At 42.4% G+C, this 20,250-nt stretch overlaps 1 protein-coding gene across 20 annotated transcripts in view; it reads right to left on the reverse strand.

Annotated features, from left to right (window-relative positions):
• LOC127845741 (DNA repair-scaffolding protein-like) overlaps nucleotides 1-20,250 on the reverse strand; it is a 590,230-nt gene that overhangs the window by 323,759 nt on the left and 246,221 nt on the right. For 19 of the 20 annotated variants that reach the window (XR_008033366.1, XR_008033356.1, XR_008033363.1 and 16 more), the window contains exons 11-16: nucleotides 12,961-13,253; nucleotides 5,990-6,142; nucleotides 5,406-5,502; nucleotides 3,933-4,127; nucleotides 3,139-3,304; nucleotides 2,770-2,934 (exon numbers count right to left, since the gene is read on the reverse strand). Coding sequence is in view for 1 of the 20 variants with exons in the window: in XM_052376853.1 (XP_052232813.1) it covers nucleotides 2,770-2,934; nucleotides 3,139-3,304; nucleotides 3,933-4,127; nucleotides 5,406-5,502; nucleotides 5,990-6,142; nucleotides 12,961-13,253 (1,069 nt within the window). In the remaining 19 variants the exon portion in view is untranslated. Of the gene's footprint in view, nucleotides 1-2,769; nucleotides 2,935-3,138; nucleotides 3,305-3,932; nucleotides 4,128-5,405; nucleotides 5,503-5,989; nucleotides 6,143-6,901; nucleotides 7,201-12,960; nucleotides 13,254-20,250 lie in introns of those variants that run through there. The other variant, XR_008033369.1, reaches the window with a different exon arrangement.

Genomic DNA, 20,250 nt, shown 5'->3' on the forward strand with positions numbered 1-20,250 from the left:
GAGCATGTTGTGCTCAGGTGAGCTAAAAATATAGACATAATTATGTAACTGATTATATCTTGGCAAAGATACCATTTTATTTTGGCAAACATGACAGGATTCAAACTTGACCGTGACATGTTCCATATAAACATTCTGACCAAGTTTTATCAAGATTGAGTCATAAAAATGGCCTCTTGAGTGGTAAAAAAGGTATTTTCTAATATTTGCAATGTTGACCTAGTTTTTTCAGAAATGTGACTCTGACTCAAACTCAGCCTAGATTTTGTCAAGATCAACCCAACCCATGCGAAAGACATCGGACCTCGGACATTGCCGATAAAATTTGCTGAGGTCCTGTATTATTCCCGACATTGTCGGACCTTGTGTCTGACCATAAATAAATTGTGTGTTTGGGTAAAACAATGAAAACGAAACTAGAATATGAACAAATATCGATTTCAATGTTCAAAATCAAAATATGACCAGTATTGATGCTAATGTTTAGAACTTTATAAACACAAACGTCCGCCATTTTATGCAAGCGCTTATGAAAAGTGAATTTTTGGATGGGATCATTCCCACTTAACATGTGTAAATCAAGTGACGCAAATTGCGTCACTTGATTTACGCATGTTAAGTGGGAATGATCCCATTAAATGTGCGAGCATATTCATATTCACTGGTCATATTTGGTTATAACGACCAATCAATGAGCGACTTTAATTTAATTTCTTATTCATAAATTTAAATATTCTGTGTATAGTTTCAGTGTGTAAATAATATCTCATTGTGTGCATTAATGCCGATGTATTTTTTTGTTTTAAAATGCTACATGTACCGAGTTGCACGATATAGTTATGGCACATGGTCTGTTTTGACACTCACGCTTAAACCTTTTCCATGCGTGGAACTCATCTCTGTCAGCAAAAATTTCGCGCTCTTATTAAAACACAGGCTTTACATGGCATCATGTGTTATTCAGTTCCAAAAGTGGACATGATGAAATAAACTTCTATTTAAATAAAATTGTACCACATGCAATTTGTAACGGGTATTGTTTTCACAACTTACTCACCATAAGTTATTAATTGCTAACCATTTGCATTTAATTTCTCATAAGGAACAATGATTGTCTAAGTAATTGTTTATGGTAAAAAGGTGCGATGTTACCCGACACCGTCTTTCTTATACTGTTTAATTACCATTGGATATTGCGAAAATTTTAAAACTGTGATTTTTTTGTAAATCAATCTGCGATAAACGCTAACTTCAAGACTGACGTCGATCAAAAATAATGATCGACAGTTAAAGGGGCCTTTTCACAGATTTTGGCATGTTTTGAAGTTTGTCATTAAATGCATTATATTGATAAATTTAAATATTTGATCTAAAAAGCTCCAGTAAAAAAATCAAAAATAAAATTTAAAAAAAAAAGGAAAAAAGTAGCCCACAGCAGGACTCGAACCAGTGACCCCCGGAGTCCTGGAATAAAAACCAATTAGACCGCTCGACCATCCTGCAAAGTAAGTACGAGAGACGTATTTAATACTTTATAGTTTATCTTCGTAGTTTCACAAAATTAAACGACAACATAACTCACCGAATTATTCAATCGTTTCGCGTTGCAACGCTTTATAATTTTCAGGTTTTTAAATCGTCAAAAGATGCATATAATGGCTATATAAGACCATGGTAAATGTTCAGTATTACTGTTTCCTCACAAATATAACTAAAACGAAAATTTGCGAATCTGAAACAACTTTTTTCAATTTTGTCAATTTACCAAAACGTGAAAAGCTCCCTTTAACCATGCCCTTATGATACGCATTCTCGTTACCGATTGGACGCTTTGGCGACTGCAAAGTTACCCTAGAAGTTTTCGTGGTACATCTTTGTCAGCATACATGGCTGTGTAATGTGACTATTATTCGATATTAGACAACAATGTGAGTGCGGGTTATCGGATGTCCGAGTGCCTTCCGCCATTTGTTAAAAGGACGTAATACTGCCGATTTTTGGCGTAATTTACGGCCGGAAGTGCTGACTAAACGGGCATAAAATTAATTGTTATTTTATTGTATTTAGAATTGTAAAACAGTGTGAACGTCATAACGATACAAAAAAACTATACACTGTATTTTTATTGTTTGTTTAAAGCAGAATAAAGTCCGGTAAAATGCGGTGAGGTCCGGTACATTTTAAAAGTTATCGGACCTCATGTCCGGTAAGATTTGTTTGTCTTTTGCATGGGTTGATAAACCTTTTGACAATGTTTAATCAAGATACGACATTGGGTGATCAAAATATTTTGAGCACTTAGTGCTCAAGTGAGCTAAAAAAAAGAGAAAAAAAATCACAAATGTCAATAACTCACTTCAATAACACACTAAAACAGGAGAGTAAGAGTTATTGTTGTTGTGCACTGCACAGTCCCTCAACCAGATATACCTACCAATGAAGTTTTAAATGGATACCTCTTTGAGTTTTTGATGCATGTTCCGGAAAAACTCCCATTTTTTATCTTTTCACATTTAACTTGATTGTGGTAATGTACATGCATATCGAGATACATTATTGCTTTGCAATTTGAATTAGAAAATTACAACAGATGAATATTCTCTTTTCTTTTTTTTTTTTTGCAGACCACCTATCCACATTATTAGTCAAAATTTGTGCGTAACAGTTAATAAAATATCGCTTTACGCAGACAATACGAAAAACGGACCAGACATCCAACAGACAGCGTGATTCCAATATTGCCATCAAAATGGGGGTACAATTATTAACCTTCAAGTTGACAGAGATCGTTGACCACAAGGTCGTGGCTGAGTGGTTTCAAAGGCACCTGCATGGCCCGCAGTTTGGCCACCAGCTGTCTGCGTGGGCGGTCAGAGACAACACTGGAAGGCGTGAGCAGTTTCAACAGAGTGTAGCCGTCGATTTGTGGACCACCTGGAATGATCAGAAATAAAATGAACCTCGTTTTGGGGAAACTGACCAGTTTTCCCATTGTGGACTAGAATGAAATCGTTTTGGAAATCAGTGGAAGGCGAGATGAATCACCCTTCAATAGACCAGTAATTCACAGTACAGGCAGAAATATCAATGAACAAACACTACACAAATAAGACTGTAATGTCCGTTCCCACTACGCACCTTGTGACACCAGTACATCCCTGAGCAAGATGGCGGTCTTTCCCTTTGCCATGGTTAACTCGTCAGGAAGGCTGATCTCCCTACTGAGGGGCACTGTGACATAGGGGCAGGACTTCTGTATGCTGGGGTCTGTGATGTAGACCAGGCATGGCTGGGTAGCATCGCTCTGAGAGAAGCAACAGCATTCACAGACATTTTTATTGAAGTGATATGTGCAATATTTGGTGAAGTGTTGAAGCAAGTGAATAAATGGCTGCAGATGCCATATCATTATTGGTTTTAGCATAGACATCCATATTGCCAAGGCTGGAAATAAAGCTGGTAATCAGTTCTGAAAATTTGTCGTTTTCAAGAAGTTGAAGGGATATTTACAGAAATCTGAAGTTGAATCTTGGAAAACAAAAACTTGGTTGTACAATAGGATAAAAAAACTAAAGTTCATTTGATTTACTTTCATTTATATATGTGACCTGAGCTTCAAAAACAAGATGAATGGATGAAAAATCTTATGTTCTGTATTATTTTCTAATTGGTACCTGTACTCTCTTAAGAAATAAAAGACTGCATTTAGTAGATTTTATACTTGTTATCAAGACTGCAGCATTTATATGCACCTTGAATCTACAGAGTAAATAATTGGATAAAATAAGGCAGCTACTTTAATCTTGTTTTTTCCGCATTTTTTTCCGTAATGACGTAACCAATATAGGAGTCATTTTGCTAACCAGGTCACATATGTTAGAAAAATCAGTGTGAATTATTAACCATACATTTCACCAACCAGTGAGACGGACCTGTTTATGTATGTAAATGAGGCGTGCAATGACACTGCATCTGACAGGGTCAACCTGATTGATGAGAAGAGTATTCAGGGGCACATCACTCTGCTGGCTGGCTGGTATAATGGAGGATTGTAGGACATGAATACTGGGTGGGCCATCGGGGCCTGCAGACATGATATAGCAGAAGTCCTGCTTGCCATTGGATACCTGTAACACAAGACATGGATACCTGTAACACAAGACATGGATACCAGTAACACAAGACATGGATACCTGTAACACAAGACATGGATACCTGCAACACAAGACAGATACCTGCAACACAAGACATAAGATACCTGCAACCCAATTCATGGATACCTGTAACACAAGACATGGATACCTGTAACACAAGACATGGATACCTGTAACACAGGACATCAAAACTTGTTACACAATACATGGATACCTGTAACACAACACATAGATACCTGGAACACAATACATGGATACCTGTAACACAAGACATGGATACCTGTAACACAAGACATGGATACCTGTAACACTGGACATCAAAACTTGTAACACAAGACATGGATACCTGTAACACAGACATGGAAACTTGCAACACAAGGCATGGATACCTGTAACACAGAACATGAAAACTTGTAACACAAGACATGGATACTTGTAACACAAGACATGTATACATGTGATACAAGACATGGATACTTGTAACACAAGACATGGACACCTGTAACAAATGGCAAATAACATGGAAACTTTGTCCTTTACACTTAATAAAAAGAGAACTTAAAATCATAAAAAGTAATGCGTTTTGTACAATATATATTTTTTAATTGTCCTCTCCACATAAAAGTGACGAAATTACATTATTAACATTTAATTGACTAATTTAAAAGCATCAAAAATATAAATTACAAACAAAACATTAAACATTATATGAAATCAAGGCACGAGTCTCATTTCATGACAGTAATTATACCCTTATTTGATGCAATAAATAAAGTGCATTTTAATTATAGATTTTCCACAACATGCCTAATACCACTACCACTGCATAGTCAGATATGTTCAAGGGCAAATAACTAAGAAATGTGTAGATCACTTCAGAAAAGAGTCTTGCACATCTATATTTCATGGCGATGACATATTTAAAGTTTCAATATAATCACATGAGAAATGTGGAAGTAGTTAGCATCCCAAATTATTAACATTTTATGTGGACAAAATGAGAGAGTGACACCAATATAACCTCTTAAAGGACACAGGGCAATCATGGCGTCATGGATATGGAGTGCACTAAAGACCAGGAGGTCATGGGTTTGATACCCATTGTTGGAGCATTCTTTAGATCTCCCCCCATAGACATAAAGTACTGGTTCTACCCAGAAAACGGACTCAATAGTATTTCAATAAGCCTTAGACTTTCGATGAAATCAAGCTTAAATTAATAGTCTTAAACTAAACTACAAGGGTGACTACTTGATGTGGCTGTTCCTGGGAGAATGAGCTGTCCTGACTCGGGTCTGAGACCTTCCCTGACCACACCTGGTCTACCATCGAGAACAGGGCTTCATCCCTGTAACAGAAACGCAGGAGTAACACAAACTGTTCAGTGATGTTAAATACAATCATAAGGAGAGTTTGTCACAACAGTGAACACCCGTCAACAAGTCATGTCTCGGTTCAACAAGGGGCAAAACTTGTGTAGTCTTTTACGAAGGATGATACAAATCACACATGCTAAACTTTAATTATAAGTTACAAACCCTGTAAGTTTGATTTTGTATAGTGTAGCAAAATGCCTTCATGAGTATTTCTTCATACAGACTGACATCCATGGTGATAACAGTATATCTCTCTTTACTTTGTTGTCAGGGTGAATAATAATTAACCAGGTAATTGTATAGCAAGTTCTAATAACATAAACAGAAGACTTAAACAGCTAAAAGTCCTTTTTCGTATATACTTTGAAAAAAATCCTACAAAAGTGCAATACTCAATATTCAACACGTTCTCTAAAAACAATCAAATTACAGAGCAATCAAAATAGGTTGAGTAAAAACCTGTCGCGTGTAACCCTGTCTGTAACAGAGAGCCCTTCAAAGCGCAGGGTGCGTCCCTCGCATCCCTCAAGCCCCAGGATGGGGGTGTACATCCCCAGGGGTAGCCTGACCACACCCACATGGCCCTCATTGTCCTCCACTACCAGTATGTAGCTGAAGTTTAAACTGAGTGTCACTGGACTAAATCTCTTAAATTTCTTTGAACTTTCCTGGGAAAAACAAGTACATAGTTTCTGTGGACAGATGTTGAGAACAAAGGAATCTCAGTGGCAGATACTATATCCAATAATCCTTTATGATACGGATAAATATTACAGGAAACCATAATTTTTTTACATACCGATATTGAACAAGTGGGCAAGGATGGCCCTAGTTTGCTCACCTGAGAGGAGTCGGTTCATTCAATCTTTAACAAAATTAATGTCAAACTTGACCTAGATATTTGCTTAAAAAAATTAATATTATGACCAAGATTCATAAAATCTGAAAAACAAGAGAGCCATGATGGCCCTGAATCGCTCACCTGACTAACCAAATACAATCCCAAACCAGATTTTATCAAGATAAACATTCTGACCAAATTTCATAAAGATTGGATGAAAACTGTGACCTCTATTGTCTACACAAGGTTTTTCTATTATTTGACCTAGTGACCTAGTTTTTGACCCCAGATGACCCAAATACATTCCCAACCCAGATTTCATCAAGATAAACATTCTGACCAAATTTCATAAAGATTGGATGAAAACTGTGACATCTACTGTCTACACAATGTTTTTCAATTATTTGACCTAGTTTTTTACCTAGTGACCTAGTTTTTGACCCCAGATGACGCAAATACAATCCCAAACCAAATTTTATCAAGATAAACATTCTGACCAAATTTCATAAAGATATGATGAAAACTGTGACCTCTACTGTCTACACAAGGTTTTTCTATTATTTGACCTAGTTTTTGACCTAGTGACCTAGTTTTTGACCCCAGATGACCCAAATACAATCCAAACCCAGATTTCATCAAAATAAACATGCTGAACAAATTTCATAAAGATTGGATGAAAACTGCGACCTCTATTGTCTACACAAGGTTTTTTCTATTATTTGACCTAGTTTTTGACCCCAGATGACCCAAATACAATCCCAACCCAGATTTCATCAATATAAACATTCTGACCAAATTTCATAAAGATTGGACGAAAACTGTGACCTCTACTGTCTACACAAACAAATTGCTGACGAACACAAGCACTCACGCACACACACACGCACGCACATATGGACGCCGGAAATCAAAAGGTCACATAAGTTCACCATGTCACTTCATGACAGGTGAGCTAAAAATTGTGACCTCTAGAGTGTTTACAAGGATTTTGTATAATATAATGAAAATTTGGACAATCTAAGGGCAATAATTATGGCATTAATTATGTGATTTTGCTCATTATCAAACTTGACTGAGATCTTTCAGCAACTTTGATAAAGAATGCTTAAGAAATGTGAATGCTAGAGTATTAACAAACCAAATGTGGACGGACGGCGGACAAAGACCAATACTTAAACCTCACTTGCTCAGCAATCAGTGAGCTAAAAAGTGTTTCACCGATCTGAGCAATTTTCCAACTTGTCAAAGAAATCAATAAAACCAATGTATTGACCGAGTTTCACGATGATTAGGCAAAAATGTGACTTCTATAGTGTTCGATCACAAGGTTTCTCTCTAGTCACATAAGGATAACTGCCCCACCCCCTTGCGGCCTGGTTTTTTACCGATCGGGACCATTTGCGAACTCATCTGAGATATATATAAAACCAATCTTTTCACCAAGTTTCATGATGATTGGGCAAATAATGTGACTTCTAGAGAAAACTGACCCCCCCCCCCCCGGCAGTCATGTTATTCAACTGACCGGAACCATTTTTGAACTCATTCTTGAACTCAACTCTCGTATCAAGGAAACAAATGTTCTGACCAAATTTCATGAAAATTGGGCCAAAAATGTGACTTCTAGAGTGTTCACATGTTTTCACTATATACATAAAGAGAAAAATGCCCCGCGCACTGGCGGCCATGTTTTTTCACCAATCTGGACCATTTTCGAACTCGTCTTAGATATCAATAAAACCAATGTTTTGACCAACTTTCATGATGATTGGGCAAAAATTGTGACTTATAGAGTGTTTACAAGGTTTCTCTATAGCCAAATAAGGAAAACTGCCCCACCCACTGGCGGCCATGTTTTTCAACGGACTGGAACCACTTTTGAACTAAACCAACATATCATTAAGGCAAACATTTTGACCAAATTTCATGAAAATTGGGCAAAAATATGACTTTTAGAGTGTTCACATGTTTTCACTATCTACATATAGAGAAAAATGCCCCATCCACTGGCAGCCATGTTTTTTCACCGATCTGCACTATTTTCGAACACGTCCGAGATATCAATAAAACCAATGTTTTGACCAACTTTCATGATGATTGGGCAAAAATTGCGACTTCGATAGTGTTTACAAGGTTTCTCTATAGCCACATAGGGAAAACTGCCACTGTATACATATAGAGAAAAATGCCCCGCCCACTGGTGGCCATGTTTTTTCACCGATCTGTACCATTTCCGAACTCGTCCGAGATAGTAATAAAACTAATGTTTTGACCAACTCTCATGATGATTGGGCAAAAATTGTGACTTCTAGAGTGTTCACAAGGTTTCTCTATAGCCAAATAGAGAAAACTGCCCCGCCCACTGGCGGCCATGTTTTTCAACAGACCCAAACCACTTTTGAACTCATCCAACATATCATTAAGGCAAACATTTTGACAAAGTAACATCAAGATTGGGCATGAAATGTGACTTCTACAGTGTTTACAAGGTTTTTCTTTTTTTGACCTAGTGACCTAGTTTTTGACCCGACATGACCCAGTTTTGAACTCGACCAAGATTTCATTGGGACAAAGCTTCTGACCAAGTTTCATGAAGATCTGACAAGAAATGTGGCCTCTAGAGTGTTTACGAACAAATGTTAACGGACAGACAGACAACGGACAAAGACCGGTCACAAAAGCTCACATGAGCTAAATGACAACAACTAGCCTGTAGAGCGTAATGACCACAACTAGCCTGTAGAACTTAAATGCCACAACTAGCCTGTAGAACTTAATGACCAAAACAAGCCTGAAGAACTTGATGATTACAACAAGCCTGTAGAATTTAATGACCACAACTTGCCTGAAGAACTTGATGATCACAAGCCTGTAGAACTTAAAGACCACAATTAGCCTGTAGAACTTAATGACCACAACTAGCCTGTAGAACTTGATGACCACAACTAGCCTGTAGAGCGTAATGACCACACCTAGCCTGTAGAACTCAATGACCAAAAATAGCCTGAAGAACTTATTGACCACAACTAGCCTGAAGAACTTAATGACCACACCTAACCTGTAGAGCGTAACGACCACAACTAGCGGGTATAACTTAAATGCCACAACTAGCCTGCAGAACTTAATGACCACAACTAGCCTGTAGAACTTAATGACCAAACAAGCATGAAGAACTTATTGACCACAACTAGCCTGTAGATCTAAATGACCACCACTAGCCTGTAGAATTTAATGACCACAACTAGCCTGTAGAACTTAATGACCACAACTAGCCTGTAGAACTTAATGACCACAACTAGCCTGTAGAACTTAATGACCACAACTAACCTGTAGAGCGTAATGACCAAATCTAGCCCGAAAAACTTATTGACCACAACTAGCCTGGAGAATTTAATGACCACAACTAGCCTGTAGAACTTCTTGACCACAACCTACCAGTAGATCTAAACGACCACCACTAGCCTGTAGAATTTAATGACCACAACTAGCCTGTAGAACTTGATGACCACAACTAGCCTGTAGAACTTGATGACCACAACAAGCCTGTAGAACTTAATGACCACAACTGGCCTGTAGAACTTAATGACCAAAACTAACCTGTGGAGCATAATGATCACAATTAGCCTGTAGAACTTAAATACCACAACTAGCCCATAGAACTTAATGATCAGAACTAGCCTGTAGAGCGTAATGACCACAACTAGTCTGTAGAACTTTATGACCAAAACTAGCCTGAAAAACTTATTGACCACAACTAGCCTGAAGAACTTAATGACCACAACTAACCTGTAGAGCGTAATGACCACAACTAGCCTGCAGAACTTAAATACCACAACTAGCCCTAGAACTTAAATGCCACAACTAGCCCGTAGAAATTAATGACCACAACTAGCCTTTATAACTTATTGACCACAACTAGCCTGTAGAACATAATGACCACAACTAGCCTGTAGAACTTAATGACCACAACTGGCCTGTAGAATTTAATGACCACAACCTGCCTGAAGAACTTATTGACCACAACTAGCCTGTAGAACATGATTACCACAACTAGCCTGTAGAACTTGATGACCACAACTTGCCTGTAGAGCTTATTGACCAAAACTAGCCTGAAGAACTTATTGACTACAACTAGCCTGAAGAACTTAATGACCAAACCTAACCTGTAGAGCGTAATGACCACAACTAGCCTGAAGAACTTAATGACCACAACTAGCCTGTAGAGCGTAATGACCAAAACTAACCTGAAGAACTTATTGATCAAAACTAGCCTGAAGAACTTATTGACAACAACTAGCCTGAAGAACTTAATGACCACACCTAACCTGTAGAGCGTAATGACCACAACTAGCCTGTAGAACTTAAATGCCACAACTAGACTGTAGAACTTAATGACCACAACTAGCCTGTAGAACATAATGACCAAAACAAGCCTGAAGAACTTATTGACCACAACTGGCCTGTAGATCTAAATGACCACCACTAGCCTGTATAATTCAATGACCACAACTAGCCTGTAGAACTTAATGACCACAACTAGCCTGTACAACTTAATGACCACAACTAGCCTGTAGAGCATAATGACCACAACTAGCATGTAGAACTTAATTACCAAAACTAGCCTGAAGAACTTATTGACCACAACAAGCCTGAACAACTTAATGACCACACCTTACCTGTAGAGCGTAATGACCACAACTAGCCTGTAGAACTTAAATGCCACAACTATGCTGTAAAACATAATGACCACAACTAGCCTGTAGAACTTAATGACCACAACTGGCCTGTAGAATTTAATGACCACAACCTGCCTGAAGAACTTATTGACAACAACAAGCCTGTAGAACTTGATGACCACAACTAGCCTGTAGAACTTGATGACTACAACTGGCCTGTAGAACTTAATGACCACAACTAGCCTGTAGAGCTTATTGATCAAAACTAGCCTGAAGAACTTATTGACCAAAACTAGCCTGAAGAACTTATTGACTACAACTAGCCTTAAGAACTTAATGACCACACCTAACCTGTAGAGCGTAATGACCACAACTAGCCTGTAGAACTTAAATGTCACAACTAGCCTGTATAACTTAATGGCCACAACTAGCCTGCAGAACATAATGACTAAAACAAGCCTGAAGAACTTATTGACCACAACTAGCCTGTAGATCTAAATGACCATCACTAGCCTGTAGAATTTAATGACCACAACTAGCCTGTAGAACTTAATGATCACAACTAGCCTGTAGAACTTAATGACCACAACTAGCCTGTAGAACTTCTTGACCACAACCTACCTGTAGATCTAAATGACCACCACTAGCCTGTAGAATTTAATGACCACAGCAAGCCTGTAAAACTTGATGACCACAACTAGCCTGTAGAACTTGATGACCACAAGCCTGTAGAACTTAATGACCACAACTAGCCTGTAGAACTTAATGACCAAAACTAACCTGGAGAACGTAATGATCACAATTAGCCTGTAGAACTTAAATACCACAACTAGCCCGTAGAACTTAATGATCAGAATTAGCCTGTAGAGCGTTATTACCACAACTAGTCTGTAGAATTTAATGACTAAAACTAGCCTGAAGAACTTATTGACCACAACTAGCCTGAAGAACTTAATGACCACAACTAACCTGTAGAGCGTAATGACCATGACTAGCCTGTAGAACTTAAATACCACAACTAGCCCATAGAACTTAATGACCACAACTAGCCTGTAGAACTTAATGACCACAACTGGCCTGTAGAATTTAATGACCACAACTAGCCTGTAGAACTTAATTACCACCACTAGCCTGTAAAATTTAATGACTTCAACTAGCCTGTAGAACTTGATGATCACAAAAAGCCTGTAGAACTTAATGACCACAACTAGCCTGTAGAACTTAATGACCAAAACTAACATGTAGAACGTAATGACCACAACTAGCTCGTAGAGCTTAATGACCAAAATTAGCCTGAAGAACTTATTGACCACAACTAGCCTGAAGAACATTATGACCACAACTAACCTGTAGAGTGTAATAACCACAACTAGCCTGTAGAACTTAAAGACCACAACTAGCCTGTAGAACTTAATGACCACAACTAGCCTGTAGAACTTAATGACCACAACTGGCCTGTAGAATTTTATGACCACAAATAGCCTGAAGAACTTATTGACCACAACTAGCCTGTAGAACTTAATGACCACAACTAGCCTGTAGAAATTAATGACCACAACTAGCCTGTAGAACTTATTGACCACAACTAGCCTGTAGAACTTAATGACCACAACAAGCCTGTAGAAATTAATGACCACAACTGGCCTGTAGAACTTAATGACCACAACAAGCCTTTAGAACTTAATGACCACAACTAGCAATATCTAGATTGTTGACTGCTTAGAATGAAATGTGATGTTATGAATTACACGGGTTTAGTACACAACTATATAGATACATGGACACATAAGTATTGAGAGACACCAATAAAGCGATAATCAGAAACAGAAGTATTGAGCAAGCAAGCTTTTCTTATCATCCTATCATTCAATAGACCAAACGTGTGACATTCACACACTCAAACGCACACATACCTTGTCATGTCATCCTTCTTACATTGCACAATATGTCTATGAACGTGAGCAGTAAACTTCAAGTTGTGAACCAAAGTGGTGTTCCCTGGCTCAACACCGATGAGTTTTCTCCCTTGAATACTCTTCAAAATGGAGTCACAAGTGTCTTCTTCAACCACGCCCCCGCACGACAATGTCCGGATGGGTTTGCTAGGAGAGACGGTCTGAAGATGGGATGGCTTTCGTGGCGAGGGGCCCTTACTGAGATCTGTAGGGATCTCTTGCTTTTGGTTGTCAATAGTGGTAGTGGATTCCTATGACAATTGGAAGATTTCTTAAACACACAGTTGCTTTCATCTTAATCTCATTTTAATTTACCTTAATGGTTTAAGCAATATGTATGTCATGAGAAATTTTAAGATTCTTGTTTACATAAGTATCTTTAGCAAATCATTTTGTTTTAACTTGTCCATTTGCTCTTCAGAAATATTCCAAAGAATCTGTAAATACTTTAAACAATACATGTTTTCATTATTTATTATTCACAATATAGTGATATTTCGTGAACCAAGCATATATTGAAAAATGGCCCATATTGCAGAAACAAATGTGAAATTACGACACATTGAACAACCTTGAATAGATAACTTAAAAAAAAATGGACAAAACTGTTTTGACATTTAACAAGCACACACATTTTAGCCCCGTTCAGGAAAAACTAGGCTCAATGCATGTGTGTAGCGTGTCTCTCCAGAAAACAGGGCTCAATGCATGTGCGTAGCGTGTCTCTCCAAACTGGGCTCAATGCATGTGCGTAGAGTGTCTCTCCAAACTGGGCTCAATGCATGTGCGTAGCGTGTCTCTCCAAACTGGGCTCAATGCATGTGCGTAGCGTGTCTCTCCAGAAAACTGGGCTCAATGCATGTACGTAGCGTGTCTCTCCAGAAAACTGGGCTCAATGCATGTGCGTAGCGTGTCTCTCCAGATACTGGGCTCAATGCATGTGCGTAGCGTGTCTCTCCAAACTGGGCTCAATGCATGTGTGTAGCGTGTCTCTCCAGAAAACTGGGCTCAATGCATGTGTGTAGCGTGTCTCTCCAAACTGGGCTCAATGCATGTGCGTATCGTGTCTCTCCAGAAAACTGAGCTCAATGCATGTGCGAAGCGTGTCTCTCCAGAAAACTAGGCTCAATGCATGTGCGTAGCGTGTCTCTCCAGAAAACTGGTCTCAATGCATGTGCGTAGCGTGTCTCTCCAAACTGGGCTCAATGCATGTGCGTAGCGTGTCTCTCCAAACTGAGCTCAATGCATATGCATAGCATGTCTCTCCAGAAAACTGGGCTCAATGCATGTGCGTAGCGTGTCTCTCCAAACTGGGCTCAATGCATGTGGGTAGCATGTCTCTCCAAACTGGGCTCAATGCATGTGCGTAGCGTGTCTCTCCAGAAAACTGGGCTCAATGCATGTGCGTAGCGTGTCTCTCCAGAAAACTGGGCTCAATGCATGTGGGTAGCGTGTCTCTCCAGAAAATTGGGCTCAATGCATGTGCGTAGCGTGTCTCTCCAAACTGGGCTCAATGCATGTGTGTAGCTTGTCTCTCCGGAAAACTGGGCTCAATGCATGTGCGTAGGGTGTCTCTCCAGTAAACTGGGCTCAGTGCATGTGCGTAGCGTGTCTCTCCAAACTGGGCTCAATGCATGTCCGTAGTGTGTCTCTCCAAACTGGGCTCAATGCATGTGCGTAGCCTGTCTCTCCAAACTGGGCTCAATGCATGTGCGTAGCGTGTCTCTCCAGAAAACTGGGCTCAATGCATGTGCGTAGCGTGTCTCTCCAGAAAACAGGGCTCAATGCATGTGCGTAGCGTGTCTCTCCAAACTGGGCTCAATGCATGTGCGTAGCGTGTCTCTCCAAACTGGGCTCAATGCATGTGCGTAGCATGTCTCTCCAAACTGGGCTCAATGCATGTGCGTAGCGTGTCTCTCCAGATACTGGGCTCAATGCATGTGCGTAGCGTGTCTCTCTAAACTGGGCTCAATGCATGTGCGTAGCGTGTCTCTCCAAACTAGGCTCAATGCATGTGCATAGCGTGTCTCTCCAATAAACTGGGCTCAGTGCATGTGCGTAGCGTGTCTCTTCAAACTGGGCTCAATGCATGTGCGTAGCGTGTCTCTCCAGATACTGGGCTCAATGCATGTGCGTAGCGTGTCTCTCTAAACTGGGCTCAATGCATGTGCGTAGCGTGTCTCTCCCGAAAACTGGGCTCAATGCATGTGCGTAGCGTGTCTCTCCAGAAAACTGGGCTCAATGCATGTGCGTAGCGTGTCTCTCCAAACTGGGCTCAATGCATGTGCGTAGCGTGTCTCTCCAGAAAACTGGGCTCAATGCATGTGCGTAGCGTGTCTCTCCAGAAAACTGGGCTCAATGCATGTGCGTAGCGTGTCTCTCCAAACTGGGCTCAATGCATGTGCGCAGCGTGTCTCTCCAAACTGGGCTCAATGCATGTGTGTAGCGTGTCTCTCCAGAAAACTGGGCTCAATGTATGTGTGTAGCGTGTCTCTCCAGAAAACTGGGCTCAATGCATGTGCGTAGCGTGTCTCTCCAAACTGGGCTCAATGCATGTGCGTAGCGTGTCTCTCCAGAAAACTGGGCTCAATGCATGTGCATAGCGTGTCTCTCCAGAAAACTGGGCTCAATGCATGTGCGTAGCATGTCTCTCCAGAAAACTGGGCTCAATGCATGTGCGTAGCGTGTCTCTCCAAACTGGGCTCAATGCATGTGCGTAGCATGTCTCTCCAAACTGGGCTCAATGCATGTGCGTAGCGTGTCTCTCCAGATACTGGGCTCAATGCATGTGCGTAGCGTGTCTCTCTAAACTGGGCTCAATGCATGTGCGTAGCGTGTCTCTCCAAACTACGCTCAATGCATGTGCATAGCGTGTCTCTCCAGAAAACTGGGCTCAGTGCATGTGCGTAGCGTGTCTCTTCAAACTGGGCTCAATGCATGTGCGTAGCGTGTCTCTCCAGATACTGGGCTCAATGCATGTGCGTAGCGTGTCTCTCTAAACTGGGCTCAATGCATGTGCGTAGCGTGTCTCTCCCGAAAACTGGGCTCAATGCATGTGCGTAGCGTGTCTCTCCAGAAAACTGGGCTCAATGCATGTGCATAGCGTGTCTCTCCAAACTGGGCTCAATGCATGTGCGTAGCGTGTCTCTCCAAACTGGGCTTAATGCATGTGCGTAGCGTGTCTCTCCAGAAAACTGGGCTCTATGCATGTGTGTAGCGTGTCTCTCCAGAAAACTGGGCTCAATGCATGTGCGTAGCGTGTCTCTCCAAACTGGGCTCAATGCATGTGCGTAGCTTGTCTCTCCAGAAAACTGGGCTCAATGCATGTGCGTAGCGTGTCTCTCCAGAAAACTGGGTTCAATGCATGTGCGTAGCGTGTCTCTCCAGAAAACTGGGCTCAATGCTTGTGCGTAGCGTGTCTCTCCAAACTGGGCTCAATGCATGTGCGTAGCGTGTCTCTCCAAACTGGGCTCAATGCATGTGCGTAGCATGTCTCTCCAAACTGGGCTCAATGCATGTGCGTAGCGTGTCTCTCCAAACTGGGCTCAATGCATGTGTGTAGCGTGTCTCTCCCGAAAACTGGGCTCAATGCATGTGCGTAGCGTGTCTCTCCAGAAAACTGGGCTCAATGCATGTGCGTAGCGTGTCTCTCCAAACTGGGCTCAATGCATGTGCGTAGCGTGTCTCTCCAAACTGGGCTCAATGCATGTGCGTAGCGTGTCTCTCCAGAAAACTGGGCTCAATGCATGTGTGTAGCGTGTCTCTCCAGAAAACTGGGCTCAATGCATGTGCGTAGCGTGTCTCTCCAAACTGGGCTCAATGCATGTGCGTAGCGTGTCTCTCCAGAAAACTGGGCTCAATGCATGTGCATAGCGTGTCTCTCCAGAAAACTGGGCTCAATGCATGTGCGTAGCGTGTCTCTCCAGAAAACTGGGCTCAATCCATGTGCGTAGCGTGTCTCTCCAAACTGGGCTCAATGCATGTGCGTAGCATGTCTCTCCAAACTGGGCTCAATGCATGTGCGTAGCGTGTCTCTCCAGATACTGGGCTCAATGCATGTGCGTAGCGTGTCTATAAACTGGGCTCAATGCATGTGCGTAGCGTGTCTCTCCAAACTACGCTCAATGCATGGGCATAGCGTGTCTCTCCAGAAAACTGGGCTCAGTGCATGTGCGTAGCGTGTCTCTTCAAACTGGGCTCAATGCATGTGCGTAGCGTGTCTCTCCAGATACTGGGTTCAATGCATGTGCGTAGCGTGTCTCTCTAAACTGGGCTCAATGCATGTGCGTAGCGTGTCTCTCCCGAAAACTGGGCTCAATGCATGTGCGTAGCGTGTCTCTCCAGAAAACTGGGCTCAATGCATGTGCATAGCGTGTCTCTCCAAACTGGGCTCAATGCACGTGCGTAGCGTGTCTCTCCAAACTGGGCTCAATGCATGTGCGTAGCGTGTCTCTCCAGAAAACTGGGCTCTATGCATGTGTGTAGCGTGTCTCTCCAGAAAACTGGGCTCAATGCATGTGCGTAGCGTGTCTCTCCAAACTGGGCTCAATGCATGTGCGTAGCGTGTCTCTCCAGAAAACTGGGCTCAATGCATGTGCGTAGCGTGTCTCTCCAGAAAACTGGGCTCAATGCATGTGCGTAGCGTGTCTCTCCAGAAAACTGGGCTCAATGCTTGTGCGTAGCGTGTCTCTCCAAACTGGGCTCAATGCATGTGCGTAGCGTGTCTCTCCAAACTGGGCTCAATGCATGTGCGTAGCATGTCTCTCCAAACTGGGCTCAATGCATGTGCGTAGCGTGTCTCTCCAAACTGGGCTCAATGCATGTGTGTAGCGTGTCTCTCCAGAAAACTGGGCTCAATGCATGTGCGTAGCATGTCTCTCCAGAAAACTGGGCTCAATGCATGTGCGTAGCGTGTCTCTCCAAACTGGGCTCAATGCATGTGTGTAGCGTGTCTCTCCAGAAAACTGGGCTCAATGCATGTGTGTAGCGTGTCTCTCCAGAAAACTGGACTCAATGCATGTGCGTAGCGTGTCTCTCCAAACTGGGCTCAATGCATGTGTGTAGTGTGTCTCTCCAAACTGGGCTCAATGCATGTGCGTAGCGTGTCTCTCCAAACTGGGCTCAATGCATGTGCGTAGCATGTCTCTCCAGAAAACTGGGCTCAATGCATGTGTGTAGCGTGTCTCTCCAGAAAACTGGACTCAATGCATGTGCGTAGCGTGTCTCTCCAAACTGGGCTCAATGCATGTGCGTAGCGTGTCTCTCCAAACTGGGCTCAATGCATGTGTGTAGCGTGTCTCTCCAGAAAACTAGGCTCAATGCATGTGCGTAGCGTGTCTCTCCAGAAAACTGGGCTCAATGCATGTGCGTAGCGTGTCTCTCCAAACTGGGCTCAATGCATGTGTGTAGCGTGTCTCTCCAGAAAACTGGGCTCAATGCATGTGTGTAGCGTGTCTCTCCAGAAAACTGGACTCAATGCATGTGCGTAGCGTGTCTCTCCAAACTGGGCTCAATGCATGTGTGTAGTGTGTCTCTCCAAACTGGGCTCAATGCATGTGCGTAGCGTGTCTCTCCAAACTGGGCTCAATGCATGTGCGTAGCATGTCTCTCCAAACTGGGCTCAATGCATGTGCGTAGCATGTCTCTCCAAACTGGACTCAATGCATGTGCGTAGCGTGTCTCTCCAAACTGGGCTCAATGCATGTGTGTAGTGTGTCTCTCCAAACTGGGCTCAATGCATGTGCGTAGCATGTCTCTCCAGAAAACTGGTCTCAATGCATGTGCGTAGCGTGTCTCTCCAGAAAACTGGGCTCAATGCATGTGTGTAGTGTGTCTCTCCAAACTGGGCTCAATGCATGTGCGTAGCATGTCTCTTCAGAAAACTGGGCTCAATGCATGTGCGTAGCGTGTCTCTCCAGAAAACTGGGCTCAATGCATGTGCGTAGCATGTCTCTCCAAACTGGGATCAATGCATGTGCGTAGCATGTCTCTCCAGAAAACTGGTCTCAGTGCATGTGCGTAGCGTGTCTCTCCAGAAAACTGGGCTCAATGCATGTGCGTAGCGTGTCTCTCCAGAAAACTGGGCTCAATGCATGTGCGTAGCATGTCTCTCCAAACTGGGCTCAATGCATGTGCGTAGCATGTCTCTCCAAACTGGGCTCAATGCATGTGCGTAGCGTGTCTCTCCAGAAAACTGGTCTCAATGCATGTGCGTAGCGTGTCTCTTCAAACTGGGCTCAATGCATGTGCGTAGCGTGTCTCTCCATACTGGGCTCAATGCATGTGCGTAGCATGTCTCTCCAAACTGGGCTCAATGCATGTGCGTAGCGTGTCTCTCCAGAAAACTGGTCTCAATGCATGTGCGTAGCATGTCACTCCAAACTGGGCTCAATGCATGTGCGTAGCATGTCTCTCCAGAAAACTGGTCTCAATGCATGTGCGTAGCGTGTCTCTCCAAACTGGGCTCAATGCATGTGCGTAGCGTGTCTCTCCAAACTGGGCTCAATGCATGTGCGTAGCATGTCTCTCCAGAAAACTGGTCTCAATGCATGTGCGTAGCGTGTCTCTCCAGAAAACTGGTCTCAATGCATGTGCGTAGCGTGTCTCTCCAGAAAACTGGGCTCAATGCATGTGCGTAGCGTGTCTCTCCAGAAAACTGGTCTCAATGCATGTGCGTAGCGTGTCTCTCCAAACTGGGCTCAATGCATGTGCGTAGCGTGTCTCTCCAAACTGGGCTCAATGCATGTGCGTAGCATGTCTCTCCAAACTGGGCTCAATGCATGTGCGTAGCGTGTCTCTCCAGAAAACTGGTCTCAATGCATGTGCGTAGCATGTCACTCCAAACTGGGCTCAATGCATGTGCGTAGCATGTCTCTCCAGAAAACTGGGCTCAATGCATGTGCGTAGCGTGTCTCTCCAGAAAACTTGGCTCAATGCATGTGCGTAGCGTGTCTCTCCAGAAAACTGGGCTCAATGCATGTGCGTAGCGTGTCTCTCCAAACTGGGCTCAATGCATGTGCGTAGCGTGTCTCTCCAGAAAACTGGGCTCAATGCATGTGCGTAGCGTGTCTTTCCAAACTGGGCTCAATGCATGTGTGTAGCGTGTCTCTCCAGAAAACTGGGCTCAATGCATGTGCGTAGCATGTCTCTCCAGAAAACTGGTCTCAATGCATGTGCGTAGCGTGTCTCTCCAGAAAACTGGGCTCAATGCATGTGTGTAGCGTGTCTCTCCAAACTGGGCTCAATGCA

The sequence above is a fragment of the Dreissena polymorpha genome, chromosome 9 (assembly GCF_020536995.1).
Source record: "Dreissena polymorpha isolate Duluth1 chromosome 9, UMN_Dpol_1.0, whole genome shotgun sequence".
Lineage (NCBI taxonomy): Eukaryota > Metazoa > Mollusca > Bivalvia > Myida > Dreissenidae > Dreissena > Dreissena polymorpha.